Source organism: Microtus pennsylvanicus, chromosome 12, assembly GCF_037038515.1.
Source record: "Microtus pennsylvanicus isolate mMicPen1 chromosome 12, mMicPen1.hap1, whole genome shotgun sequence".
Classification (NCBI taxonomy): Eukaryota; Metazoa; Chordata; class Mammalia; order Rodentia; family Cricetidae; genus Microtus; species Microtus pennsylvanicus.
In genome coordinates this window covers 13,796,560-13,810,678 of record NC_134590.1, presented here as the reverse complement: position 1 = coordinate 13,810,678, position 14,119 = coordinate 13,796,560, and the positions used below count along the sequence as shown (strand labels likewise).

General features: G+C 45.3%; 1 protein-coding gene across 1 annotated transcript in view; it reads left to right on the top strand.

Moving 5' to 3' along the window:
• Parm1 (prostate androgen-regulated mucin-like protein 1) overlaps positions 1-14,119 on the top strand; it is a 109,190-nt gene that overhangs the window by 81,925 nt on the left and 13,146 nt on the right. The window contains exon 3 of the mRNA XM_075942721.1: positions 13,439-13,517. Within this exon, the coding sequence (XP_075798836.1) occupies positions 13,439-13,517 (79 nt within the window). The remainder of the gene's footprint in view (positions 1-13,438; positions 13,518-14,119) is intronic.

Here is a 14,119-nt window from a genome sequence, read left to right as displayed (position 1 = left end):
GACTTAACATTGATTTAATATAAAAACATATGCATGAGAGGAGCGTATGAAAGGAATGCTAGCCTTCCTTAGCATATTTTTAGAATGCTCAGAAGAATATATCAGAAAGCAATACTCCTTAAGAGTAGGTTGTCCGGCACTCAGTTTATAAATCCATCATACGCGCTAGCAGCAGTGAGTGGCACTGTGTATCTTCCTGTCCTCTTCCTCCCACTTTCTACGCCTTCTCCATCACCAAGTATTACTATTTTTATTCATATACTTGATTATCTTTATGTTCATGAGTGTTTTGCCTTTACATAAGTCTGCAAACCATGTGTGTGCAAACCCACAGAGGCTAGAAGAGGGAATTGGGTCTTCTGGACCTGGAGTTACTGACACTTGTGAGCTTCTGTTTGGTTGCTGAGAACAGAACCCTAGTCCTCCGAATGAGCGGCCAGAGCTCTGAACCACTGAGCCGTCTCTCAAGCCCCACCAAGTGTTATAGACACTGAACTGTTAGTAGCTTCTAAACTCATCCACATCTGCTGCTCGTTTGCAAGTCAGGTTTCTCAGAACGCCACAGCAGAAGCCTCCATGCCTGTCTCTCCACCGCTCCATTTTTCTGGCCTTGCTTATTTATGGCAGAGCATCCAGAGAGGGGATTAAACACAAATCAGACAGAACTCCTATCATTACTAACCTCCATCACTATCTCGGCCATCAAAGCAAATCTCCCAAGTTTTCACTTCATGCGGCCTCTTCCTGCCCGTCTCCCCCTGTGAGGCATCCAAACACCTGCCCCTCACTCTCAACATCTCCAAGACTAGCTGAATCTCAGGTTCCTACGTCTACTGGTCTTCCTCATGACTTAGGGTCACCATCGATGCAATGCTTCTTTCTGGAACCTGCTCCAACACCTCCTTCCAGTTCAGTCCTCGAATCTCAGCTCAGACATTGCTTGCTATGGATGTTTCCTCTGTGCCTTTCAATCCAGTTCTTACGGTTCAGTTACAGTGGATCACAGCTCGGGTGTATCCTTCTCCACAGCAGGGTGACATACTGAGCTGTATAACTGTTTATTGCCGTCACTGCTTCTCAAGATACATGGGGATCGGGAGAAACTGTTTTGGCTCAAAAATATATTCCTAGCACCCAACTTTGCCTAGCTCCGAGTAGGTATTCAATAAATACTCAGTAAATGAACATGTTTTGTTTTATATAGAAATGCACACATTTTTCTTAACTCTGTATATTTTGAGTTTTGAATTGAAAATGAAAAAAATATTGAAGACCTTCCCCTGTGCATGCATAGATAACCTCTGGTACTCTCTCAGGACCACAGACCATCTCAAGGGCTCTCCACTGTCATGATGGGTCTCCACTCTCCCCCACCACAACACACCTCCTGGTGCCCACATCTTGATGCCCACTTTGGGCCTTGCAATGAGCGCTGGCTGCAATAACTGTTCTTATGAACCTTAGTCACACTCTCTTCTTACGGGCTGGATTTTTTTTTTTTTTTGCTAACCTTCAAACTTTGCTAATTCCCAGTGGACTCTAATAGATGCTGTTTCAGTTAAAACGCAATCTCCTATTTCTCCTTTGACTTACCTTCACTACGTAAACCTTAATCTGATTTTGAAAGTATTTCTAAGATACCCTTTAAAAAATATATGTCAAGGTAATAAAACCAGCTATTTGCCTTTCAGATTGTAGCAAGACAACCATTGTGCATGTTAATTGCCCCAATGCCATGTTTTATTATATCTGGAGAATTTCTGTCTCCACAGAGCAATTTTTCTTTTCTGCTTCAGACTTGACTTTCATCAGTGATAGGTGAAAGGTGGTTTTGAAAATGCTTCACTGAGAATTAGCATATAAACCCTGATCATGTTGTTAAGGAACCTACAGCCGGGTGGCTCAGTAAGAGAGATGGAGGAGGACTGACCCAATCTCAGCTCCACATGGAACCACCAGAATGTTCTAACTCAGGACTACATGCCTTTTTAGTTAGAGAGTAACTAGTCAGGAAATGGAGTATGGCTCACCATCTATCCATCAGCTTTGTCAGAAGAGAATCCAAAGGTCTCATCTCAGGGGACTGAGCTGGGACTATTGTGTCAAGAAATCGTATAAGTGATGCTGAATTCACAGTGTCCTTAATATGCCTGCTTCCTCCACCCTAGGAAAAGCAACATGTAGCCTTTTTACAGTGTCTTACATTCGTGGCTAGATGAATATCTTCAAGGAGTAGACCACTGGCTTAAAGACAAAGGTGAATTCTATGCTAAGATGAAACATCTCACTGAGCCGGTGGAAGTGAACCGTGGACACTCTGTGGCGCGTTTCCGTTTAGAGACGGTGCAGAGTGACTCTCAAGATGGGCTGCAGGAAGGTGAGGCTCTGGCGATGGCACGAACTCTAACAGGAACCGGTCTGGGGCTCAGATCTCTCCAGTGCCTTTTGCTACATGAGAGACCCTGGGGTAAGTTTGTCTATCCCTGGACATCATCTTCAAGATGAGGACACACAGAACTGTACCTAGTCTGTAAAATTCGTATTAAGACCTAATAAGACAACGTCACAAAGTCCTAATCGAGTTAGCAGTAAATGACGTCAGATGTTATTATTACAGTTGGAGTCTTAATTTGGGGGGAGGTGGCTACTGCTAGCTAGCTCAGACTCTTTTAAACTAGTTTTCTTAGCTTGGAATCTTAGAATGTTTATAAAAAACACTTTAAGACTCCCAAAGGGACACTTACAGAGAGTATTGGGTAATAAAAGCCCATGTAAGTACCTGTCTTTAGTACAATACAGAAAAGGATAATCCAAACAGTGTGAAGGAGAAAAACGCTTCCCTCTGAAACAGTAACGCTTTCACTTGGGGAGCCAAAGGGAGTGGGATAAAGAATGAAACAACTCGAGTTTTCTAGCCGAGAAGAGCAGTCTTCGGGTGCTAGGGGAAAACAGCGAGCTAGAAGAAGAGATATATCCGTAAGGGGCCAGGGTAGTGCCCTCCCCTAACTTGAGCTAGAAGAAGAGGCATCCCCGGAAGGAGCCAGGGCAGTACCCTCCCCTAACTTGCATCACAGTTGGGAAATTAGTTTTTTTCTTTCCAGTATTTTTAACTGGAAAACCTCAGAGGCCTGAGTCTGGGAAAATTTAAACTTGGTAATATAGTGTCTGAAAGCAGGCCCCTATGGGGCCTTGGTGATTAATTACATGGGGACCAGGCTGAATTTAACTAATGGTTCTTAGGAGATCTCTGATTCCTTGGGGCTACTGTAATTATGGTGATGTCACTGCCCTCATCCAAAGTTTTTGGGACAAGTGACCGGGGGGATAAATGACCTGAAACAGTAATAATTAAAGCAATAAACATGCACATTACTTGGCAAAGGGGGAGGGCTGTGTTTCTGGCTCTGACATTGGCCTTACCAGCTTTCTTGTGGCCTGTAAACAGGGAGGCTTCCGGAGTGGAAAGCTGCACCTCCAAACACCGGGCTACCCCAAAGGGAAAGGGGCCTTCTCCTGGCAGAGTGGATGAGTTCAACCAGAGACCTCTGCCAACTCTTCCATCTTATTATGTCCCTCAGGATGGTTTGATGCGAGACCAGGCTTCACGTTTATTATTAAACTACTAGATGGAGTATAGATTGTAACAGTGGTACAGCCGTCATCTCTCAATGTTCCTGGAGACAAGATGGTGTCCTTCCCGTAATATATCGTCCCCCCAGGCAATATTGGCAGAGATGACTTGGGAGTTGAGAACCCCAAGCTGGTCCTTAGTAATCCTCATTCCCTGCAGACTGGGTATAGAACTTGTCCTCCAGCCAACTCAGTGTGAGCTGTGCTCCCGACAGCCCGGGAGCTGCTCTGTGGCAATCAGCTTAGGCAGCGCCGTGCTATGAGAAAAGGGATAAGCAAGATCATTGCTATTCTTGGAAATCCCAGGTGGCTCATATTACAGATGTCAAAGGCGAGCTGGGACTGGGCGATCTAAACAGGTAGTTAAAGTCAATTCCAAGTGAGAGGGAGGTCTCATTTGTGTCGGGAAAGACTGTAATTGTAAGTGAGGTGAAGAAACTTTAAAACCATGGTAACGGAGAACCGCCAGAAATGGCTGCACTAATTGCAAGCCTGTGCCCCGTGCTTCCTGACAGTGGGTACCGTGCTGGGTTCCCATGAGAGAGCAAAGCGGAGAGGAAACGGCACCAGGGTGTGAAGTTCATGCCATTTATTACCCTAACCGATTAGCCTCGCCACTGTTCATTTTAGCTGTATGCTTTATGCAGCAGAGTGTTGATTTGTTACTTATCTATGTGGTGTATGTATGTACACGTTCATGTCGGTACATGCAGACAATGTACATGCATGTGTGTGCACAGTGTGTGTGGAAGCTAGAGGTCAGAGTTGGGTGTCTTTCTGAGTCCTCTCCTCATCAGTTCTTGAGACAGGGTGTCTCACTGAAACTGAAGTTCACCTATTTGACTGCAGTGGTTGGCAGTGGACCGGGGACACACCCATCTTCAGCCTTCCCGGCACTGATATTAGAGGTGTTCCCAGGCTTTAATGTGAGTGCCAAGGAGCCAAACACAAGTCTTCCTACCTCTGTGTCAAGGCCTTAACTGATTGAACCATCACCCCAGCCCACAACAGTACGTTTAGGCCAAAGGACAAGTATTCTCTAAACCAGGTCTTCAAAATACGTGGAGTGTAAAAGTACGGTTGCGCTCCTTGCCCAAGTCTGAAGCCAATCTGTGCTCTCGCCTAGATGCCTATTAACTAGCTCTTTGATACAGTTAGAAAGGAGGGGACACTCCAGATGGACAGCAGTTGCCTAATTTCACTCAGTTGGCTTCTTACCCTGTGTATGACGACATAATAAATCAATGATTTAAAGGCTTAGGAAGAGCTTGGTAAAGAAAAGGAAGACTTTGCGGAGACAAGCTTAGGTTGTCCTCATTCAAACACTTCTATAGATTTGCATACAAAGCATATGACGATGAAGAGCTGTCTTCCTTACACCATGTATAGTAACAAAGTGTGAGTAAACAAGCTCAAAGGCAGAGGAGACAGCTCAGTCGGTAAAGTGCTTGTGTACGAGCATGGGGATCTGAGTTCGAGCCCAAGCACTCACCTAAAACAAAGTAGTGTTACATGTTTGGAATCTCAGCACTAGTGGGGGGAGAGACAGGCAGGTCCCTGGGGCTCACTGGCCAGCTAGCATCATCTAATGAGTGCACCCCAGATCCAAGTGAGAGAAACTGTCTCTGGATATCTCCTGAGGTGCCATATCCAAAGTTGTCCTTTGACCTCTCTCTCTCTCTCTCTCTCTCTCTCTATATATATATATATATATATATATATATATATATAATTAAATTTATTTCATGTGAGTTGGTGCAAAGATGTCAGATACGGACAGTTGTGAGCTATCATGTGGGTGCTGGGAATTGAACCCATGTCCTCTCTGGAAGAGCAGCCAGCGCTCTTAAGTGCTGGGTCATCTCTCCAGCCTGTCCTCTGACTTCTATGTGCACACACACACATATATATATACACATATGTATACATATATATATATGAACAGGTACACATCCCCATATAAGTTCAAAATTATTCATTTTAATTAATAATAAATTAGATATATTTCAGAAGAAATCAGAATTATTTTGTAAATTTCTTATTTTAGGCCTAGGAAAATAAAGAAACATGGTTTGGTATTCCTGGTTTTCAGAGACTTCCAATTGAAGGCCCGCAGGGCCTGCACACTTGGCTTGCCAGTGCATCTCTTGTCTGTATCTCGGGTGTAAATGTGCACTACTAACCACAGCTACAGGTGCCTGTCTTAGGTATGCCAGAGTAAAGAAGAGAACTAGAAAAATGGGGCTTGAGGTAGATCCACCCTTTGAGATTAGATGTGGGAAGGTTCTGGAGAATACAAAAACCGTGTGCCTCTTCCCAGAACGCTTCTGAGGTTCCCTCGCCTTCCCACAATGCCATCCCTGACCTTTAGAACACTCAGTGACTTGGTCCTCAGTACATAGACCTCTTCACAACCCCTTTTAATTTCCACTACACCTTCTTATGTAGACATGGTTCATTCCTGTGAATCATGTGACCGTGGGAAAGTCACACAGTCTCCCAGTTCGTGAAGTGAAAAGACTGGCTACAAAGATCTCAGGGAAACCCGTCTCCCTTCGTGCTAGTTCACAAAACGTTTCCTTCTGTCTGTTCTTCTGCTTTGGAGGCAGAAAGCAAGGGTTGGCTCTTTTTTAGGCATGCGTTGAGGATGCTTGTGTCTGCTGCCCGGTTCTGATGCAGAAATGTTGGGTGTCTGCTCTCTTCCTAGCTAGCTCCTACCTCACGCCTCCCCAGCTGTCTGTCCAAATCCTGCCCACCCAGAGAAATGATTCATTCTCACCTCTTCTCAAGACTTGTTCCAACTCTTCCAGACCCATGTCTCTCAGTTGCAGGTAGCAACACCAAGTTTGGCATTGGCTACCTCCCTACTTATCTTCCTATCTGCCAATCCAAACCTGGGCCCTCCTGTGGGGTTCCCAGACACTGATGCTTGCCTCGGCAAGCCACTGGCACAATTTTTTTCTATTCTACATTCCTAGAGCAAGAGGAAGTCAGAAGTCCATCCAAGACAGTCTTTGAGATTAGGGAGTTCACTCAAAACAGCCTTGTGAGATTATAAAACGACAAAGAAAACAAATTTAGCTCCCACAACCTGGAGTAGAGTAAGGGAAGAAAAGGTCTGAAACAAGCAGGATCCTTTTCCTGAAGTCAACACGACCTTCAGTAGTTCAAAGAGACCATCCATTTAGGTATATGAGGAATAAGGAGATATTTTTCGCTCTCTCTTCTCATCCCACTCAATATACATCCCATCATTTTCCCCTCCACCACCACCAAACAGATGGCATAGACCCCTATCAGAAAGTTGTGAACAACAAAAGAGTCCGTATTGAACATGAACAAATATTTTTCTTGTCATTTTTTCCTAGACAGTGTAGTCTACTGACTATTGACATAACCTCTACCCTTGACTGGTTATACTAAGTAGTCCAAAGGCAATTTACAGTATATGGAAGATATGCTTAGACTATATTCAAATACTCTTCCATTTTCTATAAGGAATTTGAATCCCTTGGATTTTTGTGTCTGTGGGGGATTTTAATGCCAGTAGTTCATGGATTCTGTAAGATGATTGCTGCACTGCACATTTGGCAGAAATATAAGCAGTTATTTGGGGAGTCGCAATATGTGTGTATGTGTATGCATGCACATACATGCACACACACATGCTCCAAACCAGTGCTCATATCTTTACCTGCTGTCCTGTGACTTGTGGCTGCTTCTAATTAGTTCTCTTCCCAACACACATATCACCACCAGAGACGTGTCAGTTGCCGTTATTAATTGTTATTAATTATTAATAACCCTGTCAGCTGCAGGGTTATTTAATATCCAGTTGTTATTGCACTTTGACTCATCTTCACAGTGCCTATAGCAGGACCCAAACTACTACACAGTCCCGAATAGGACCTTGACTCCAGAGAGCCAATAGGAAGCAGACTTGACCTAATGCCTGGCCCAGCTCTAGCACTCCAGTGAAGGCAGCTGGAGCAGTTAGTGAGTAGCAGCATGGATTCTGAGCCAGCCTGTCCTTTGTAACAGGCCTTTCTAGTTACCAGCATCTGGGGCCCTACGCCCCTGTCCTCAGTTTCTCCATCGGTAAAGTGGTGATAACAAAAGCACTTAGTTCACAGAGTTCTTACAAGGATAGATGCATTGAAAAGCTGAAGCTTACAGAGTCAAGGGCAGGGAAGCCTTAGCTGCTACTGTTTACAGTGGCATCCCGTGTTTACTACTATTACCATTGAAAGACAGCACTTCTGCAAAGATGGAAGAGCCTACCATAAAAAATGAAAATCTAAGGCACATGCTGTTCTGGGACTCAACCCCTCCCCCAACACACGCAGAGGCAGACACTTTGAAAGAGAAAGAAAGAACTCAAGGCAAAGTGCCCCTGGTTCCTGATGACCAGTGAAGGATCTGTCACACACTCTGATGTGGCCACCTGTTCCTGTCTTTTTCTCCCTGACTTTTTGAACCAGGAAGAAGGAAGGAAGCATGATAATCCTGAAGAACAGTTGAGAGAGCTGTTAATGAGTCTGCTCAAGTGCAGCAGGAGAGTGGGCACACACCCAGGACCTGGGTCAGGAGCTCACACTCTGCTTTAATACAGTAGGAGTGTGTGCACACACCCAGGACCTGGGTCAGGAGCTCACACTCTGCTTTAATACAGTAGGGGTGTGTGCACACACCCAGGACATGGGTCAGGCGCTCACACTCTGCTTAAATACAGTAGGAGTGTGTGCACACACCCAGGACACGGGTCAGGCACTCACACTCTGCTTAAATACAGCAGGGGTGTGTGCACACACCCAGGACACGGGTCAGGTGCTCACACTCTGCTTTAATACAGTGGGGGTGTGTGCACACACCCAGGACCTGGGACAGGCACTCACACTCTGCTGAAATACAGTAGGAGTGTGTGCACACACCCAGGACCTGAGACAGGCACTCACACAATCCTCTGACTATGTGGCTCACGTGTCAAAACAATGTACAGGAGCTAAGCTCTCTTCTTTTCCTCACCCTTGGACACTCCTCCATTGCCTGTCCCACCCCCTGTGTTCGCAAGCAACACCTGTGAAAGCACTGGTCAAGTGTGTTCATGGGATATTTAGGTCCACCTTACCACGTCCTAGCATTGGCATTCTGGGTGCATTTGACAAATATTCCCAATAAAAACTTCAAATGAAAGGCTTCTTTCATATTGATTGGGGTGGGGAGTTCACTCAAGGAGAAAATTCTAAAAGTGGGGATAAAGGAGGTAGCACTGATATGAGAAGAACCCTTGAGTTTGGGACAACGAGGAAGTCCACCCATCTGTGGGTTAGAGAGAAGCGTGGAGAGAGAAAGAAGCCCCTTAAAATGGTTGTTCCAGGACTGCTTCTGGTCGTTGACCAAGGGAGCAGTGTCTGGCCAAATCTCAGCAGGGGCATGATATCTTTTTAGGAGTTTGCTATGGCTCTGCACAGGTCTAATCCATCTCTAGTCAGTCATTACTCTCTTCCAGCTACCCTTTGAGACTCGTCGTTATATAGATTGTGGGGGTGAAGGATGGAGTCCTAGAGGTGGGTGATTGGATAAGACCTAGACCAGACGGTCCAGGATGAAGAGGTGCAAAGCCTGCCTGTATTTGAGAATGTCCTTAGTGCCGTGACTGGGGTCAAAACTTCCGGTTATCAGGTTCCCTGCCGGTATCACAGTGAGTAATTCAACACTGAAGGAAAGAGTTAAGAGCCTACCGTGGGCTGGAGACAGTGCCTGGTGCTAAAAATATGCCAAGGCTGAAAGAAGATGCAAGATGGCTATGATTAGAATCGGCCTAAAGAAGCTCAAAACCACAACCCAGTGTTTGGAAACAGGAGCCATGTTATTAGCTGGTCCAGAGCGTCCGTCAGGAGGAGCACCTCAAAAGCCTTTATACGTAGTTACGTCATAAAGGAAGAAAACAAAAACAAATCAAACCAAGAAGGCAAGAGCTGAGGCGTCCATGGAATAGGCTACAGGAAGTAACTAGCTTGGTGATGACAGCAATGCAAAAGGTGAAATAAACCCCGGGTTCACATGTTACTCAGCTCCGTGAGTGAGTTGCCAAATGTAAAACTTTAATCAACATCTCTGTCTTGCTAGGCCTCAGCTTCCTCATCTATAAAACTGGAGTGCATCCGCTCAGCTTATAAAAATGCATTAAATGAGATGCATAACCTTCTTGGTCAAGGACTGGCCCAAAGTAATCACCTGCAAAAGACAGGAGCTGTCCTTATCCTTGAGCCCCTTTGTTCTCCTTCTGGGGATTATGCAAGTGACGAGAAGGGGCTCTTTGAGAAATCCCGGCTTTGGGATGGCGCAAACTACACGGAGGCTTTGGTTTCTGGATCTTCATGAGCTCCCTGGTTGGGCAGAGCATGTTGGCACAGTACACGATGTGTAGATACGTTTCCTCTAATTCTCCCACGTCTGCCCATCCCGCAGCTTTACTGCCTGAGTCACACCTGGTCGGTAAATAATGGACCTCAAGGAGGAAGAAAAACGCCAGCAAACTTCCCCACGCCCTTTCTCAGCTTGGAGCCCGTGAGGCCCTGTACATCCCTTACGGGCAAAGCTTTCCCCACAACCCTTTCTCCTCTTTCTTCTCCTTGTCCCATCTTGAAAAAAAAATAAAAAGGAGAATATGACAAGGGGAATTCCAGGTTAGTTTACACAAAAGTTGGGGAGCAGCATTTGTTTGCACAGGGGGGAAAAAACTTACAATTACCATAGAAAGCAGTGCTCTCAGGAACTCAGCAGCTCTCGCTCTCTCTCTCTCTCTCTCTCTCTCTCTCTCTCTCTCTCTCTCTCTCACACACACACACACACACACACACACACACACACACACACACACACCACACCACCACCACCACCACCACCACCACCACCACCACCACCAAGTGGGGCTTCCCAGGACAGACAGCTGCTGAGGGAAAGCTCAGAACACAGACTCTTCTAGGCTCAGGCTAACTCTCCTTCCAGAAGACTCCAACTCCTGGGGTAAGGATAGGGGCGGGGATGGAGGTGTGGAGGGTGGCTCATGAAAAGATCCCAAACTTCATCACAAACCATTTTGCCTTTTACTTTTGCTTCACATTGTTGGAACCAACTCTCTAAAGGGTCCTTTACCCAACGTCCCCCAGGAGCCTATTAAGTAAAATGTCAATGGTAACCTCCATCTCTGGTAATAATGATGATGACACCTGTGGCCACCACGGAAGGGTGGCCTTGAAGATTTGCACCTGCTCGTGGAGCTGGATGACCAGAGTGACGTGGAGAAGTAGGACACTCTGTCACTTGCTCTCTCCACACACACAAAAAGAACAGCGCTTAAGTTGGGGGAACTGCCTGATTTATTTTAAAGGGAAGGGGTATAGAAGTAAGCTGGGTAAGTGGCAAAGGTGGAGGAGACCAACACCCTGAAGAAGGTCAGACCTACAATGTCCCGCATGAAACTCTTCTTAGGGTGGTTGAAGAGTCTAGTGGAGCCAGCTATATTCCTTTCCTTTTGGGAGCCCGGGGGTAAATTAAAAGGGTGAGTTTTTAAAAAAAAAAATACTGCATCTAATCACAACGACTGCATCCTTCTCACTCGTCCATTGCCCCCACCCCACCCCCAGCTTACCTTGTGGTTCTAACCCTCCCTTTGAAAGCTCTCAGCAGACTTCGTAAGAGGCTTCCGTGAACTTTGGATTGTTTTAATTTCAGCACAGTTTGGAGGCCGAGAAGCTAAGAGCTGCCTTTCAAAACAGGAGTGGAGGTTTTTCATAAGAGGACGTGACCTCGGACTTTCTCCACTTGACCAGATCTGTGCATTGCAGCAATCGGCACCACGATCTTCCTAATGCCATCGAAAGGGGGAGATAGCTGCACTGATGATTATACCCATCTGGCTCAAAAGCCTTCTAAAAGCAAAGATGTAGAGACGCAAGCTGTCCTGGAGTATGCACGCTCTGCAGTGGTTGATATGGCCAGTCTCCATGGAAACAGCAAGCTCTCCTCATTGTCTTCAAGTTAGCAAAGGCCCTTGGCTCTCCCCTGTAACCACTAGGAATGTAGATGCCTGATATAGCCTTTCCCCTAAAACTTGAGGGGAATTACTAAAGAGTTAAGTAGTGGCTTTGCTTCTTGGCCCTGCCCTACTTCTTCTGGAAGTGGAAGGGATGATGGAGAAATCAATAAGCACAAACCATTCATGGAAGGAAGGTGGAAATAAAAGAGATGCCAAACAACTTACAATTATAAATCTTTAAGGATGTGGGGGAGATTCATCTTTAAGAATGTGGGGAGAGTAAATGGTCCAGGATCATGCATTGAACAGTTCTTCAGACTGGTGTGTGTAACATCTCATTTCCCTGTAATATAATTGTGTGTGATGAGCAGAACACGCAAGTCAATCCAGCTGACTAAATAGCTCCTGGTCACATAGCCAATCATGGTTATACACGCATGTGTGTATGGCATACGCATATGCACGTGTGTTCACATACACACACACATACACGTCTACATATTTCACTCCAGATCTCTCAGCTTTTTCCCAGCATTTAAGAACAGCTCCATTCACTTGTTGAATCTGTAAGTAGTGTACTAAAAGAGTAAGCAGGTGTATTACACCAAAAGTCTCCTGAAATATTTGGGGACAAGAATCTAACGGATCATTAACACTTCTAACATAGAATAAAAGAAAAGTATATACATTATTAGCCAAAAACTCATACAGAAAGGGTGCTGTACTCCAAAGATATATTTAAGGCCAGGATGGTTATTTTTCTATGGTCATATGCCTAAAGGGTTGGTCTGTCTGCCTCTCTACTTACCTTCCCATGAATATTGCTTTAGGAATCAGATTCAAACTGTAGCAGAAAGCATGTGTGTCCCTTTATAACTGTGTTGCTACAGCAATGACAACAAAAGTATTCCCTGAACAGTTGACCTTATTTTCCATACCAAACTTGACTTCATTCTCTATAATCCAAATTTACTGTTTAAATATGGATGCTGGCCGTACGTCCCAATGAGAAGTGTTGGTGTTTTTTTCAAATGCTTTGATCTGATGGCATCTGCGAAATTTGCATGTCTCCTTCTGAAGTGACCCCTTCAAAGCAGACACTACTGAAACCGCTGTGTGGATCCAGTTTTATTAAAAATTCAGCTGCATTACTTCATAGTGGCACTTGCATAGGACACCTTTCTCCCGATCTTTCACACCGGACCCAACAGCACAGGAAGAGGACACTGGGAGACTTAAAATCTCTTTGCAAGCCAGGCGGTGGTGACGCACGCCTTTAATCCCAGCACTCGGGAGGCAGAGGCAGGCAGATCTCTGTGAGTTCGAGGCCAGCCTGGTCTAGAAGAGCTAGTTCCAGGACAGGAACCAAAAAAAGCTATGGAGAAACCCTGTCTCGAAAAGTTAAAAAAAAAAATCTCCTTGCCCTGCAGACAGCAGTGCTGGCAGCTGACCCCACCACTCTTCAAAGGAGTGTGAGATATCACTGTGCACTGACCTTCGTATTCCAGAGCATCCAGCACGTCATGATAAATGCTAAAATAAGTACACTGAACCTCACTTTGCTGTCTTGTTTTATTTTGTTTCGTTTCATTTTAAGTTGAGTAACAGAATTGAAGTCCCAGCTTTTGTTCTTGTTCTAACTTCCATCAGAATGGTCTGAGGTAAATAGCTTTTTCCTCTCCCAGAGGAGATGTGGCTAGACATTGGGTACTCTAAAGATCACCAAGCTAACTCTTTCATTATCTTTTCTGGGCCTTTTCCTTACAGGCAGTATCGCCGCCATCACTGTGACAGTCATCGCCGTGGTGTTGTTGGTGTTTGGAGCTGCGGCATACCTAAAGATCAGGTGAGACTCCTTCCTTCTTGAAAAGAGCGAGATTCCTGAGGCTCCAGGATGAAGGCTGTTTCGCCATGGGCTTGCTCTGTGATGGGCACCTCATCCCTCAGAAATACTGTCAGGGAAGTGAACGTGGCCAGTGGACTAGCCCCACATTAGACAGGGACGAACAGTTTGTAGAAAACACTTGAGTATAGGCATGATGATGTCACAGGACAAGGTTTACATAGAGTTTGGGAGTCTCTGTGCAGGCGCTCTGCCCTGAAATCACGTGATTGCTCTGGGAAAGCTGCACACCTCTGGGAACTAAGGCTCCCTCAGCTGTGGGCAGAGCCACTGGTTGCTCAGTCCGGATTTTCTGCATGCTCATTGATTAACTGGCAATTCATCTATACAAGGCATGTTTATTAGTCTAGCCAAAATATAAAAACTAAAAGGAAAATGTAGCATTTTCTAGAAAACTGGGCTTTGGCACCAGATTATGGCCCTTTATTGTTAGTTTTTAAAACATTTTCTCCTATGAAGTGAAGGTCAGCATAGAGGGTAGATGCGATTTATGTCCTTAGCCAGACAGAAAGTTATAATACGCTTCAAGCCCTGTCCTTATTTCC